General features: G+C 42.1%; 1 protein-coding gene across 2 annotated transcripts in view; it reads left to right on the top strand.

The window, feature by feature from the left end:
- The window catches only part of spdl1 (spindle apparatus coiled-coil protein 1), an 89,787-nt gene that overhangs the window by 16,295 nt on the left and 56,490 nt on the right, over positions 1 to 17,002 (top strand). For both annotated transcript variants that reach the window (XM_086085840.1, XM_086085841.1), the window contains 3 exons: positions 1,673 to 1,849; positions 10,412 to 10,606; positions 10,710 to 10,850. In XM_086085840.1, the coding sequence (XP_085941966.1) occupies positions 1,673 to 1,849; positions 10,412 to 10,606; positions 10,710 to 10,850 (513 nt within the window). The remainder of the gene's footprint in view (positions 1 to 1,672; positions 1,850 to 10,411; positions 10,607 to 10,709; positions 10,851 to 17,002) is intronic.

Here is a 17,002-nt window from a genome sequence, read left to right as displayed (position 1 = left end):
TTGAAGTTGTTCCCGGGAGCGTTTTGCCTGTCGCAGCACAACAGATGACGTTACTCGTCTTGCAGAATGTGTGTCTGCCGTTCATATTGCTGGCATAAACTATTGCAAAAGTCAACAAAACAACTTTGTCCTTTAAATCACGTTCAATCGCCAATTTAGGGCACTAAAAAAAAGACTTAATTACGCTGGTGTTGTATTGCACAGTGCCTGTTGCCAGTGTTTAGGGCATCTAACAGTGTTTGTGTGCTAACAGTGCTAGCGGCTGCAGCTAGAGCCATTGGATTACTTTTCAAATGCAGTTTAATCAACGTGATGATTTCACACTTTGATGCAGTTGCCGTTCCTAGAGATCTGTTTAACAAACTGTACTCAGTGTGCACAGTTGTAGTCGGCAAAATCACAAAGGTGGTTTTGATGTTACTTTGTCTCACAGACCAAAAACTACTCCACTCAGAACTTCATTTCATACAAAGTGCTGTACATGGAGTAAAAATCAGTCATGGAATAAAAACTGGTTAAATAAAATAATACCAAATAAATTAATAAATATCATAAGTGGGTAAATGACTAAGTAAATAAAATAACACAAGCAGGTAAGTAAATAAGTAAATAAAATCACAATAAATTAATAACAAAATACAGCAGGCACCATAAAACATTGAAACAATGATGAGTCTCATGCAGAGTCAAACGCCAATGAACAAAAATGTGTTTTAAGAGTGGGTAGAGAGGGAGGTGGCCTAATATTTAACAGAAAGTCCAAAATCCATGGGGGGAGATTTATCTGAAATTTCCCTAACTTTCTTGAGAAGAAAATAATGTTCTGCTGAGCACAATTTAAATTTAGGTAAAAAAAAAAAAGTTGATTATTTAAAAATAAAAGTTGATTGATCATTATTAAGTGGAAATATATTTTTAATGTCTTGTGTGTTCATAATTACAATAAATAAATAAGAAAATATTTTATTTTTATCCAAATACCCGATTATATAAAATTATTTTGTGTAGGATATTTGAATACCAAAATATTTGATAGCTGCAGCACTAGAGGGGACTGCAACCCACAGTGCTATACTGTACTATTCATAATATAGATGCATAGTGAAAGATGATGACCTGACACTTGGGGACGACTGGCCATCGGGAATTTCATGAGTTTCCCAAATGCCCAGTCCATTTTCCGACCAGTGGCCCATTTGCCTAAGTCGACAAAAATTCATTTGCACGTGTCGCCGGCTGCTGAGCGCTCACCCTTTCCACGGCGACAAATCGAACAGTAATGGCTTTATGTCGGTCGGACAACGAATCGGCATGTTGGACACTGCACCACCGCTTCCCAGAATAAAGTTCAGTTTAATTTGGAGGCATATGTAACATCCCTCAAGGTACAAAAAAAGTCTGTGGGAGCCATATGCTAAACCTAACAGGAAGTGTGCAATTTTGATTTTCTTTGGAATTTGTTATATAGGGGTCTTATTTTAACGAACTCCTCTACAGAATTCATCAGATTTTCTAGAGGTTTCTTGTGCAATTTCCAATAAATGGCAGTGGATTGCTGAGCTGTCAGAAATTTGGAATGTCTAGTTAAGATTACCAATTATATCTCATGTACACCGTGAAAGTTTTTGTTTAGAAACAGTGTGTTCTTCTGTCTCTCTGATGTATGTCCAAGGACCTCAAGCAAGATAACTATACATTGGAAAAGGAAGTGGCGCTGAAGACCCGGCTAATTGAATCACTGCAGTCAGAGGTTGACTCTCTGAAGAAACAGTATCAACAGAATATGGACGATGAAAAGGAAAAACTAGAGAGAATTCACCGCATGACTCTTAATGAACTCAGCAACAAGGTACAGTGATTCTCTTAATTTTAAAATAACTTTAAATAGTCACACATGAGCTATCAACTATCACTTCCGATTAGAATGAATCGGAATGGTAGGGTTGGGCGGTATTCAAATTTTGACACCGTTTTACCATCTCCACATTTCACCTGCTAATGTTGCATTTGTAATCATCTTTTGTGTGACTAAGTGCATTTAAATGTCACTCTATGACAGTACGTCTTTGGCTGAAGTGTGTGTGACGTGGCACGCCGCGGAGCCAAGCTCAGTCTAAACTGTTTCCCCGTGGACCCGCATAAACGTCTAGCACCGCTGTGGCTGCACACTCGACGTCTACGCGACACACAACATGCACACTCACCTGCGTGCTGCGGTCTTGGGTTGATGCGTGTCCATGGATGAAAAACGAAATCACTTACTGATTTTTTTTTTGTATAAATAAAAGCACTTTGTGACGCACTTCTGGAGGTCATATGGACTTAATAGCACCAGTAATTGGTAAACGATTGTGGACTCATCTCTTTGCAGTATTGAGCGGGGGACATTGTTCCTCAGATGAGACCGGAGATACAAAGTACATTCCATCACACACCGTTACAGTCCTCATGCACATTTTGTATACAGTCCTCATCAACTTTTCTGCCAAATTGTAGCAATTGCATTTTTTTTTCTTTTTAGGGGACCGCTTAACCGAGCTGTGCCGGTTGACCATTTTGTCTCGCTCCGTCTTATGAGCGGTCATGTGACTGTCACATGACTAACAGCTTACTATTGATTTTAAACTGTTATAGTAATATTAATTCTTATAGTATTAATATTTATGACTACAAATGTCATGTTATCAAAAAAATATGTTTAATATCATAATAGGTCATTATATGCTGCAGTTTAAAAAAAATATATATATATATATTTTTTTTTTATGACAGCATTGAAAGTGACACCGTTGCCATATTTGGACACCCCCCCCCCCCCCCCCCCGAAATACCGTAATACCGCCCAACCCTACCGAACGGCCAAACTGAATGAAAATGCTCCATATAAACACCTCAATCGGAATGAAAAGGCTGAATCCGAATGAAATTTCACTCTGAATCACAGGGGTTGTATATTCTTTTCGTCAATCCGAACGAGCGTCATGTATCACTTCAATCGAAATGGCAAGGCTGAGTGCGGCATGCGCATGCTCTGTTTTGACGTAAATGCGTCTTGACGTCGTCATTTCCACCGACTAAAATTGCAGCCTCTCCCCAGAGCTTGTCTGCGAGGGGAGAACTTGTTTTTAAGTACTTGAAACTTGTTTTTAAGTACTTGAAACTTGTTTTTATCAAGATGTTGCTTCAATAAAAGTGTTAACACTATCTCAACTACTCTGCTAAATGACAAATTAACTCCATCTTGATAAATCACGTGATCGATGTCCGTGCCTCTCTCGGCTGCCATCGTCAACAGAAAGGAGAACGACATTTTCACGGCTTACGCGCATGGCGCGGTGAGTAACGTAGCCATCTAGTCTGCTAGTTTGCTTTGTTGCTTGTTCTATAAAAGGCAACTGAGAATCGTGTCACATTGTGGTGGCGACAATCTTGGTGGGACCAACATTGGGGGAGGCATTTCCGGCAGCGCGATTGCATTGTAGTCAAGGGACTTAGTGTGCCGGGCGGCGTGTTTGGGATGTTTCCAGCGAGCATTTTTCTACTTCGCCCATGTCGTCAGCGTTTGCTGAATTGAACGTCATCGCGTCAGCGACAACCAATCGGTGGAGAGATAGTCCACGTCACTAAACACACAGCAGACAAAACACCGGAAGCGGTTGCAATAAAGTACACCCATATCGTGTGCAGATTAGAACGTGTAGCATAGCAATGGAGGGTAGCTTGATCGGTTTGCAGGCACCCGGAGCTGTACGACACGGCGAGCTACGTGTACCGAGACTGGGCCAAAAAGGAGATTGCTTGGTGGAAGATTGGTTGGTTTATGGTTTTATTGAACATCTAAACATAAAGAAAACGCATTACAAGTTTAAAATATAAATTGAAGTAAAAAAGAAAAACAAGAATAGGAAGAAAGAAAATAGTTTATATGTTCAAAAGGGGTAGGAGGAAGTTAAAAACCCATTTGTTTTATGTTGATAAAATGTAATGGTAATGTATTTCAACAAAAGGAAATGTATAAACCTTGTCATATATACAAGTGCACTTTAACATACGCACATTTTGCCAGCGACATATGTACATGAAATTTATAGACATATACTATAATACATTTGTATATCATATCCTCATACTCACATACAATTTTCATTATACACATACCGATACATCCAAATAAATTACAGCATATATACATTTCAGCTCATGTCTGATGTAAGTAATTTTTTTTAACTTTACTTTTAAACATTTTTTTTTTTACATTTAGCAAGTGACTGACATCTTTTCAGGTCAGTTCCAAAATCATTCCACAAATTAACACCTTTTACAGAAACACACCTTTGCTTAATATTTATTTGTTTGTTCTTGTTTTTTTTTTTTTTTGTAGACACTTGTATTCCTTATGTTATAAGGACTCTCTCTAACTTCAAACAGCTTCTGAGTACTGTGACAGAGTAATTGTTATGTACTTTATACATTATTTGTGCTATTTTAAATTCAACTAAGTCATAAAATGTCATTGTATTTGATTTAATAAACAGAGAGTTGGTTCTGTACATTTTGTTCAAATTTATAATTCTTATGGCTCTTTTTTACAGTTTGAAAAAAGGATCGGTATTTGTTTTATATGCATTTCCACACAATAGGTCAGATATGGTAATAATAATGAACACTTTAATGTGTATAATGATTTCTTATTCAGGTCATGCTTAGTTTTAGTGTATCCCTATAAGTTCTGACATTTTCCTTTTTATATTATCTATGTGTGACTTCCAACATAATTTTTCATCAATAACTACTCCAAGAAAAAAAAATTCATACACTCTTTCTATTTCAATTGAATTTTGACCTGTTGTGTGGTTTGTCTAATACCAAAAACTATAAAATTGCTGCTTCAGGTTCTTTCCTAAACCGTAGAAAGTTGTGTCATCGACGAAAAGGGACACTTTTGAATATTTTTGAGACACAACAGATATCATTTATATACAATAGCCTAGCACATACCCTTGGGGGACTCCATGAGTAATCTTCAAATAACTTTTCATCCATTTATATGCCAAACCTCTTATGCCATATCTTTCAAATGTATTCATTAGTATAGAATGATCTATAGTATCAAATGCTTTTTCTTTTTTTTATTATAAAAATTCCAACAGTATTTTTTTTTTAATTATCTGTTAGTAGATATTGCTCCTACGAGTTCCATGAGGTGGTCCGTTTTTCTCTAAACCCATATTGATTTTCGCTTAAAAGCTTATGTTTTTCAATAAAATTGTCCAGTCATGTATAATTGAAAGTGCAGTTTTATATTTTTGTTGAATTGATCGTCCATATAATAGTTGCAAGTGAAATTGCAGTAATCATTTTTGTAAAAGTGATTGTCTGGGTCCATATTATTCTCAGGGTCAAATGTTTTGTAGTCAGCGTATTCAAATGTTTTCAAGTCCATATTATTTGTGTTCATCATGTTCATCTTTCATTGTGTTACTTTGCTGCTGTTGATATGTACTTGCGCGATAAGATAAATATGGAGGTTGGCTTATCTGGTGAGTTTGTTGAAGTGTGAAGCAAGCTATCAATGCTATAATAAAGTTAGCACCAACCAAAGTAGAAATCTCTCCTCTTCCTCCGTTGCCATGTGCTGCAAAACAGATCCCATTGGAGAACCCCGTGAATAAACACGCGCAAGACCAGCGCGTCGTCATGATAATTTTGCTTTGGTCTGAACGTAGCATTAAGCCCTCATCTCACAGAGCGGTGCACACAGTGAGAGTTGCTTTTCCGGCCGGCTTCGTTCAATGTTGCACTCTCTCAAACCCTCTTTATGTTCTGCAAATGTTTTTCTTGTCACACTGGGGTGACAGATATGCCTGATAATACCTAACATTTCAAGACATATAGCAATAGTTAGTTGCACCACCTAAAGTGGTGCGCAATCAGCACTGACTTACCGCCGACAGCGTCCTGTGACCCGAGACCCAGTTTTGGTTGAGACGAAAGTAGTCTTGCAATTTGACTGGGGTCATGGAAATAAAGCGTTTTTCTTCTAAGAACAATTTGTGTTCAAGAGAGTGATACATTTGCATCACAAAACTGCACATAAAAAAAACTCCAGACACTATTTCTCTGTTCGTATCACTGCGCGGCGCGCTGCAAATCCAGCTGACAAACGTGCGTTCCACCGTAATCAAAAATTTTAAAACTCACGATAACATGTCTGACTACGACAATGTCTTTAGCACTGAGCCAAGGGGATATCTTTATGAACCCGAGTATACTGATGCCGATATTCGTCAGATGGTATTAGAACGGGCAGAAAGAGAGAGCGAGAGCAAGAACAGATAGAGAAGTGGTACAACTTGATCATCTGTAGCCCCGAGAGAGTTAATGACTTCTTCTTTTCCTTTCGGCTTTTCCCTTCAGGGGTCGCTACAGCGAATCCGTTTCCTCCATCTAACCCTGTCCTCTCCATCCTCTGCTCTCACTACCTTCATGTCCTCTTTAACTACATCCATAAACCCTCTCTTTGGTCTTCCTCTAGACCTTCTGCCTGGCATTTGGAAACTCAGCATCCTTCTGCCAATATACTCACTATCTCTTCTCTGGATATGTCCAAACCATCTCAATCTGGTCTCTCTGACTTAATCTCCAAAGCCTCTAACATGTTCTGTCACTCTGATGTACTCATTCCTGATTCTATCCATTCTGGTCACTCCCAAAGAGAACCTCAGCATCTTCATCTCTGCCACCTCCAGGTCTGCCTCCTGTCTTTTCCTCACTGGCACTGTCTCCAGACCAAACAACATCGCTGGTCTCACCACAGATTTATAAACCTTTCCTTTCATTTTAGCCAAAACTCTTCTATCACACATCACACCTGACACTTTTCTCCACCCTTTCGAGCCTGCCTGCACACGCTTCACTTCTTTTCCACACTCGCCATTGCTCTGGACTGTTGACCCTAAATACTTAAACTTCTCCACATTATTGGTCTCTTCTCCCTGTAACCTCACTCTTCCACTTGGGACCCTCCCATTCACACACAGATACTCCGTCATGCTACGGCTAACCTTCATTCCTCGCTTTCCCAGGGCAAACCTCCACGCTCCTCTATCCTGTTCCCTGCTCTCACTACAGCTCACTATCATAGTCCATGGAGATTCCTGTCTAACCTCATCTGTCATCCTGTCCATTACCATAGCAAACAAGAAGGGGCTCAGAGCTGATCCCTGATGTAGTCCCAGCTCTGAACTCCTCCGTCACACCTACAGCACACCTCACCACTGTCTTACAGTCCTCATACATGTCTTGCACCACTTGAACATACTTCTCTGCCAATCCAGACTTCCTCATACAAAACCACAGTTCCTCTCTGGGCACCCTGTCGTAAGCTTTCTCCAGATCTACAAAGACACAATGCAGCTCCTTCTAACATTCTCTGTACTTCTCTATTAACATCCTCAAAGCAAATACTGCATCTGTGGCATGAAACCATACTGCTGCTCACAAATGTTCACCTCTGCCCTCAGTGTAGCTTCAACTACTCTTTCCCATAGCTTCATTGTGTGGCTCGCTAGCTTTATTCCTCTGTAGTTGCCACAACTCTGCACGTCTCCCTTGTTCTTAAAAATGAGCACCAGCACACTTCTCATCCATTCCTCGGGCATCTTCTCACTATCTAAGATCCCGTTGAACACAGTCAGAAATTCTACTGCTACCTCTCCTAGACATTTCCATACCTTCACAGGTATATCATCAGGACCAAGTGCCTTTCCACACTTCATCCTCTTCAATGCCCTTCTCACTTCATCCTTTCTAATCTTTGCTACTTCCTGGTGTATATCATCAGGACCAAGTGCCTTTCCACACTTCATCCTCTTCAATGCCCTTCTCACTTCATCCTTTCTAATCTTTGCTACTTCCTGGTCCACAACAGTCACCTTCTACTCTTCGTTCTCTCTTATTTTCCTCATTCATCAACTCTTCAAAGTACTCTTTCCATCTTCCCGTCACACTACTGGCATCTGGCAACACACTTCCATCCCTATCCTTTATTACCATAACCTGTTGCACATCCTTCCCATCTCTGTCTCTTTGCCTTGCCAACCTGTATAGATCAGTCTCTCCCTCCTTACTATCCAACCTAGCATACAAATCATCGTAAACCCCTTGTTTGGCCTTTGCCACTTCTACTTGCCTACGCTGCATTTCCCTGTACTCCTGTCTACTTTCTTCAGTCCTCTGTGTCCCACTTCTTCTTAGCTAACCTCTTTCTCTGGATCCACTTCTGCACCTCGTCATTCCACCACCAAGTCTCATCTCATTTCCTTCTAGATGACACACCAAGGACTCTCCTACCTGTCTCCCTGATCACATTTGCTGTAGTTGTCCAGTCATTTTGAAGCTTCTCCTGACCATCCAGAGCCTGTCTCAACTCCTTCCTGAAAGTCATACATCACTCTTCATTTTTCAGCTTCCACCATTTCGTCCTCTGCTCTGCCTTTGCCGACTTTGTCTTCCTCACCACCAGAGTCATCCTACACATCACCATCCTACGCTGTCTGGCTACACTCTCACCTACCGCTACTTTGCAGTCGCTGATCTCCTTCAGATTACACCGTCTACACAAGATGTAGTCTACCTGTGTACTCCTACATCCACTCTTGTAGGTTACCCTATGTTCCTGCATCTTCTGGAAGAAAGTATTCACGACAGTCATTTCCATTCTTTTTGCAAAGTCAACCACCATCTGTCCTTCTGCGTTTCTCTTCTGGATACCAAACTTGCCCATCACCTCCTCATCACCTCTGTTTCCTGCACCAACGTGCCCATTGAAGTCTGCATGAATGACAACTCTCTCACTTTTAGGGATACTCTGCATCATTTCATCAAAGTCCAACCAAAAGTTTTCCTTTTCCTCCAACTCACATCCTACCTGTGGAGCATACCCACTAACATTTATCATCACACCTTCGATTCTTAGCTTCAGGCTCATCACTCTGACACTCTTTTTATCTCCAGGATGTTCGTAACAAACTCCTCCTTCACGATAACTCCTACTCTATTTCTCTTCCTATCTACACCATGATATAACAACTTGTACCCTGCTCCTAAACTTCTAGCTTTGCTCCCTTTCCACCCGGTCTCCTGAACACACAATATGTCCACCTTCCTCCTCTGCATCATGTCAACCAGCTCTCTACCTTTTCCTGTCATAGTTCCAACATTCAAAATCCCTACTCCCAGTCCTTGACTCTTGGTGTTCCTCTTCTCTTTCCTCCTATGAACACACCTTCCTCCTTTCCTTCTTCGACCAACAGTAGTCCAGTTTCCACCGGCACCCTGTAGGTCAACAGCACTGATGGCGGTCATTGTTAACTCGGGCCTTGACCGATCCAGTATTGAAGTCATATATTTGATTCGCATGTTTGATTTGGCCAAAGTTTTTACGTTTGATGCCCTTCCTGAAACAACCCTCTGTATTTATCGGGGCTTGGGACCGTCACAAGAAGACAGTGGCTTGTGCCCCCTCGCGGCTACATTTCACAACCAAAAGGGTGACTATCACTGACATATGGGGTGCACTTGTTTGAAGTGCCAGGAAAGCGGCAAAAAGTGTGCGAAGATTCAGAGAAATTTGTATTGGTACAGACCGGGAAATCACGCGTCGGCACCATTTTTACATATAGAACAATATATATAGTCACACACATGGCTTGTCACAATAACGCTGCCAGCAGATGTGGTTGGTAATCTCACCTTTTTATTTGTCTTCACACAACCAGCTACTGTTGGCCGTAGCCAACGCCGAACACAAGAAACTTTACTTGCAAGTCGAATTAGCACACGTTACCAACAATGTATAAATGAGTCCCTTTCCACCGCGAGACGTGCGATGCATTCACAAACACTCGGGCACAGCAATACAAAACAGAATGTGCACCACAGGAACACAAAGCACACCTTATACAAGTTCATAAAGTTTATACAATCGCAATGTTATATACTAATGGCTCTCGCTCTCCATTAGCTCTCTCGCATCAGGTAAAACTTCCAAACAACTTGGTTTGTGCCGGGCAGTGATACAAACAGAAAAATAGAGCCCGGCGGCAATGGAGTCTGACTTTTTTCTAATGTGCAGTTTGGTGATGCAAATGTATCACTCTTTTAAACACAAATTTTTTGGAAAAAAAACATTATTTCTGTGATCCCAGCCAACTTGCCTGACTACTTTCGTCTCGACCAAAACCAGACCAGATCTCGTGTCACGGGGCGCTGTCAGTGGTAAGTCAGTGCTGATTGCACACCACTTTAGGTGAGGATGCCATATAGATTGTCCAAACACCCGTACTATCCCTTTAAAGGGCACTATTTGTATAAGTTTTTACTCTCACATATTGCTTTTTTTTCCTTATAGATGATGCTTTTGCAATCTGCGCTGGATGAATCACAGCTAATTGAGAAACAGCTGAAAGAAAAACTTGAATTACAGACCAAGGTGCTGAAAAATAAGATGGAGGAGCTACTAGTTCTGAATGAAGACACGCAGAGTTCATCAACATCGGAGTTACTGGATTTGCAAAAAAAAAATCTGGAGTTAGAGAACGTAAAGGTGAAGAAGACATTTATCTTTTGTTGCACACAAAATGAGAATGTACTGTATGTTCTATGCCATTTGAGATATGTCGGGGGCTTTAATAGTTTTTGTCCTGCAGTTGGAATTGGAACTGGCACAAAAGGAATCCCTGTACAAAGAGCAGCAGCTGCAATTGACCAATAGCAGTTTACAACACAATCTCAAGCAAACCATAGAGAAAAGAGACGAAGAAGCTGCTACCTGGTATGCAGCATTAGAGGTAAATAGTATTCAGTTGTCCCTACTATTTTGCAACTTTTTTTTCAGACCGATGCAGTACAAGTATTCCAATCTTCAGTCCTCACTGCTATGCCAAGTGCCGATGCCACTTATACTTTTAATAAATAAAATTTCCCCAAAAAACGACACATAATTTAAAAAAAGGACCTATATATCCTAGTAAAGAAGTTTTCCTTATAGTTGCATGAAATTAATGGCAATTTTCATGTTCTTTTTTTCCATTATTTCATAAAATACATATTTTGTATCGAACACATACTTAAATGAATAAATAAAATGAAACAAATAATCCAGTGGCCAAAAAAGTCCCAATCCAAATATGTGGTTGGACAATTTATTTTCAAGAAATACACTGAAGTCCAAAGAATTCAAGTGCCAAGTGCCGATGCCACTTATACTTTTGATAAATAAAATTTCCCCAAAAAACGACAGATAATTTAAAAAAAGGACCTATATATCCTAGTAAAGAAGTTTTCCTTATAGTTGCATGAAATTAATGGCAATTTTCATGTTCTTTTTTTCCATTATTTCATAAAATACATATTTTGTATCGAACATATACTTAAATGAATAAATAAAATGAAACAAATAATCCAGTGGCCAAAAAAGTCCCAATCCAATCTGCTTTTTCTTCTGCTTCTCCGCGAAAAACCTTTGCTCGTTACAAAACGTTTCTAAAACTGAAAATTAAAAACCACACGTGTGTTTATTTGTTAATTGAAAACATGTGTAGGCAATGCCAATGCTGTCACGTGACTTCCATTCTGCTTGCATGCTCATAAAGCCTTAATTAGCGCGTCATACTTCTGGACGGCCAGCGAGCGCTACACTTAATAAGCTTTAATTAGCTTAATTAGAGCTTCATGCTTCTCAACGAGGAGTGCACATCCAGCGAGCGCATCAGTGCGTGAAGCCATCTTCCTGCGCCCCCTCGCACACACGCTGAAAGAGGTGTGTCACTTACTTAAGGCGTTTTCCACATATCAGTAGACAGGCGGCCATGCGTGTATGTGCACCTACCTTTAAAACAGAGTTGGCGGGCTGTCTCGTATTTCTTTTTTTTAAGTACCAATACTAAGAAAAAATAAAAACATCAAGGTGTACGGTACTGGTACCGGTATCCCGTGCAACACTACTGGAAACAAATCCGACTTACTGCCGGCAACGTGGACCAAACTCTGACACTGGTTGTACAGGGACTGAACAGCCGCTATCTGAGAGCTCGATACCCCATTCTCTCAAAGCACCCCCTACAGGACACCCCAAAGGACACGGTCGAACGCCTGCTCCAATTCTACAGAACACATGCAGACTGGCTGGGAAAATTCCCATGCATCCTCGAGGACCCTGCCGAGGGTGTAGAGCTAGTTTACTGTTCCATGGCCGTGATGAAATCCACACTTCTCCTCTAGAATCCAAGATTCGACTTCCCGACGGACCCCGGACAGCACCCCTGAATAGACCTGCCCAGGGAGGCTGAGAAGTATGATCCCTCTATTGTTGGACCACCACCCAGGTCTGCCAATCCAGATACACTGTCCCCGATGTTCACACAATGTTGAAGAGGCGTGTCAACCAGGACACCCCACAACATCCAGAGCCTTTAGGAACTCCGGTCAGATCTCATCGACTCAAGATGTCCTGAGTTGAGGTCAGCAGCGCCCCATCACTATACTATACACAGTGTTAATGGTGCACTACTTCCCCCTCCTGAGATGCCGGATTGTGGACCAGAATTTTGTCGAAGCCGTCTGGAAGTCATTATCCATGGTCTTGCCGAACTCCTCCCATGCCTCAGCAACCGCCGAAACTGCGTTCCACCTGGCCTGCCGGGATCTGTCAACTGCCTCTGGAGCCTCACAGGCCAACAAGCTTGACAGCATCCTTAACCGCTGGTATCCACCAGCGGGTGCGGGGATTGCCGCCACGACAGGCACCGACCCCCTTACGGCCACAGCTCCGATCGGCCACCTCAACAATGGAGGCGCAGAACATTGTCCAGTCACACTCAATGTCCCCTGCGTCCCCATGGACAAGGGGCTAAGTTCTACTGGAGGTCGGTGTTGAAACTCATTCTTACAGGGGATTCTGCCAGACGTTCCCAGCAAACCTCCACAATACGTTTCAATGCCAGGTCGGATTGGCATCTTCCCCCGCCATAGGAGCCAAGTTTAGGAGCAGTTTTTAATTTTTCAGATTTACCAAAAATATTTAATGTTCTGAGAGTCTACCAAATTTGACCTTCGAGATGCCATGGACTACTGAGGAAAATACATTTATAGTTGAGGCATATTTTCTATCGGTTCGGATGTCGTGAATTTTCTGTCCACTCAATGATCTACATATGGGTCAATAAGTTCAGAACCAATGGGACTGTGCATAACCTCAATGGTTAAGACACTAACAGACAATCACACTCTGGACAACCAAAATCATCAATGACACCACACAGGAAATTTACGACATCCGAACCGTTCTTTGAATTGCAATTGAGCTGCGTGCATAGACTTCAGCTGAAAATATGCCACCCATCCATCTAGCACTTATCCGGCCGAGGTCGGGTCGCAGGAGCAGCAGCTTTAGCAGGGAAGCCCTCTACCCAGCCACTTCAACCAGCTCCTCCAGCGGGATCCCAAGGTGTTCCCAGGCCAGCCGAGAGACATAGTCTCTCCAGCGTGTCCTGGGTCGTCTCCGGGGCCTCCCGCCGGTGGGACATGCCCGGAACACCTCTCCAGGGAGGCATCCAGGAAGCATCCGAACCAGATGCCTGAGCCACCTCAACTGGTTCCTCTCAATGCTGAGGAATAATGGCTGGACACTGAGTCCCTCACGGATGGCTGAGCTTCTCACCCTATCTCTAAGGGAGAGCCGAAAATCTGCCTCAACTATGAATGTATTTTCTTCAGCAGTCCATTGCATCTCGAAGGTAAAATTTGGTAGACTCTTGGAACATTAATTCTTCTAGGTAAATCTGAAAAATAAAAATAATTGATTATTTCTAAAGTTATTCAAGTTTAGGAGATGACCGTTTTTTTTTTTTGTCGCCCTGTATATACTTTTAAAACAATGCCAATGGGGGAAATTCATTGCCCAAAAAATAAAATAACGCTGATTTTTTTAGGGTCTTATCATTGACCAAAAAGCTTTACACGCTTTACAAATCCATATGCAAAGGTTTATTATGCCATTTTCAACAAAATTCTGTTTCCAATGTGCCACTACCCCAACCTGCAAGTACCCCAAAGTGGCCCGGGCTGCGAGGGCCCTTTATAGCTGCCCGCAGCTCTAGTTATTCTTATTATTACAGAGAGTGATGAGCCTGAAGCTCAGAATCGAAGGTGTGATGATCAATGTTTTTAGTGTGTATGCGCTACAGGTAGGATGTGAGCTAGAGGAGAACTTTTGGTTGGACCTTGATGAAATAATGCAGAGTATCCCTAAAAGTTAGATAGTTGTCATTGGTGCAGACTTCATGGACACGTTGGTGCAGGAAACAGAGGTGATGAGGAGGTGATGGGCAAGTTTGGTATCCAGAAGAGAAACGCAGAAGGACAGATGGTGGTTGACTTTGCAAAAAGGATGGAAATGACTGTCGTGAATACTTTCTTCCAGAAGATGCAGGAACATAGGGTGACCTACAAGAGTGGATGTAGGAGTACACAGGTAGACTACATCTTGTGTAGACGGTGTAATCTGAAGGAGATCAGCGACTGCAAAGTAGCGTTAGGTGAGAGTCTAGCCAGACAGCGTAGGATGGTGGTGTGTAGGATGACTCTGGTGGTGAGGAAGACAAAGTCGGCAAAGGCAGAGCAGAGGACGAAATGGTGGAAGCTGAAAAATGAAGAGTGTTGTATGACTTTCAGGAAAGAGTTGAGACAGGCTCTGGATGGTCAGGAGAAGCTTCAAAATGACTGGACAACTACAGCAAATGTGATCAGGGAGACAGGTAGGAGAGTCCTTGGTGTGTCATCTAGAAGGAAATGAGATGAGACTTGGTGGTGGAATGAGGAGGTGCAGAAGTGGATCCAGAGAAAGAGGTTAGCTAAGAAGAAGTGGGACACAGAGGACTGAAGAAAGTAGACAGGAGTACAGGGAAATGCAGCGTAGGCAAGTAGAAGTGGCAAAGGCCAAACAAGGGGTTTACGATGATTTGTATGCTAGGTTGGATAGTAAGGAGGGAGAGACTGATCTATACAGGTTGGCAAGGCAAAGAGACAGAGATGGGATGGATGTGCAACAGGTTATGGTAATAAAGGATAGGGATGGAAGTGTGTTGCCAGATGCCAGTAGTGTGACGGGAAGATGGAAAGAGTACTTTGAAGAGTTGATGAATGAGGAAAATAAGAGAGAGCGCAGAGTAGAAGGAGACTGTTGTGGACCAGGAAGTAGCAAAGATTAGTAAGGATGAAGTGAGAAGGGCATTGAAGAGGATGAAAAGTGGAAAGCCACTCAGTCCTGGTGATATAATGTACCTGTGGGGGTATGAAAGTGTCGAGGAGAGGTAGCAGTAGAATTTCTCACTGGGTTGTTCAACAGGATCTTAGATGGTGAGAAGATGCCTGAGGAATGGAGGAGAAGTGTCCTGGTGCCCATTTTTAAGAACAAGGGAGACGTGCAGAGTTGTGGCAACTACAGAGGAATAAAGCTGATGAGCCACACAATGAAGCTATAGGAAAGAGTAGTGGAAGCTAGACTGAGGGCAAAGGTGAGCATTTGTGAGCAGCAGTATGGTTTCATGCCCCCCCCCCCCCCCCAAAAAAAAAAAGAGTACAACAGTATTTACTTTGAGGATTGTTGGAGAAGTACAGAGAAGGTCAGAAAGGAGCTGCATTGTTTCTTTGTAGATATGGAGAAAGCTTATGACAGGGTGCTCAGAGAGGAACTGTGGTTTTGTATGAGGAAGTCTGGATTGGCAGAGAAGTATGTTCAAGTGGTGCAAGACATGTATGAGGACTGTAAGACAGTGGTGAGGTGTGCTGTAGGTGTGACGGAGGAGTTCAAAGTGGAGGTGGGACTACATCAGGGATCAGCTATGAGCCTCTTATTTTTCGCTATGGTAATGGACAGGATGATAGACTAGGTTAGACAAGAATCTCTACGGACTATGATGTTTGCTGATGACATTGTGATCTGTCGTGAGAGCATGGAACAGGTGGAGGAGAAGCTAGAGGTGTGTAGTTTTGCCCTGGAAAGAAGGGGAATGAAGCTTAGCTGTAGCAAGACGGAGTATCTGTGTGTAAATGGGAGGGACCCAAGTGGAAGAGTGAGGTTACAGGGAAAAGAGACCAAGAATGGGTCAACAGTCCAGAGCAATTGAGTGTGTGGAAAAGAAGTGATGAAGCGTGTACAGGCAGGGTGGAGAAAAGTGTCAGGTGTGATGTGTGATAGAAAAGTTTTGGTTAAAATGAAAGGAAAGGTTTATAAATCTGTGGTGAGACAAGCGATGTTTTTTTGGAGCTGGGCAGCTGTGGAAAAAAAAGACAGAAGGTTAAATAATACAAAAAAAGACTAACCTCACCATTGACAATGAGCCATGTAAAAAGCGCACAGCACTTACTCACTATTCCCTTATTTATCACCCTGATGACTGATTGCTACCAGTTTTGGATAATCAAAAGAAAACTGGAGCTCCTAATGGTGGCCAGAAGGAGTGCAGGCTGACAATCAAGGCCACCCATAATAGCCTCAGATAAGCAACATTCCTGGGTTGAGCCAGCAACGTCGCAAGATTGCTCACATAACCAAAGTGCGATTAACTGCTTGTCCATTGATGAAGAACGCAGCTAGTAGCCACAAAATCTAATATCAATTGCACGACACACTAGCCATCGGCATCTAATGTACGTTGCGATAATATGCTTCAATTCAGTGTGGATAGAGGCTCTCACACAATCAGATCTCTCTTAGCCAGTAGATTGTGATGGATGTTGCACTCCCAGCTTCCCGAGTCCCCAACTCAGTACCACATTGAAGAAGACTTTTATGAAATAGTAGTAAGACTAAATAAAGCCTTTGGGTGTGGTGACGACTTCAATTTTTTTTAAAATATCAATACAATCGGTCTTACAGGCATAGCGAGTTCAATGATTTCCGCAATATGTGGCAGCTCAATGTTGTGTCAGTTACTAAGTG

This window comes from Leptonotus elevatus, chromosome 9, assembly GCF_054856555.1.
Source record: "Leptonotus elevatus isolate MCC_2025b chromosome 9, RoL_Lele_1.0, whole genome shotgun sequence".
NCBI lineage: Eukaryota > Metazoa > Chordata > Actinopteri > Syngnathiformes > Syngnathidae > Leptonotus > Leptonotus elevatus.
Note: the sequence above shows the minus strand (reverse complement) of the source record. Positions and strands in the feature narration are given on the sequence as shown.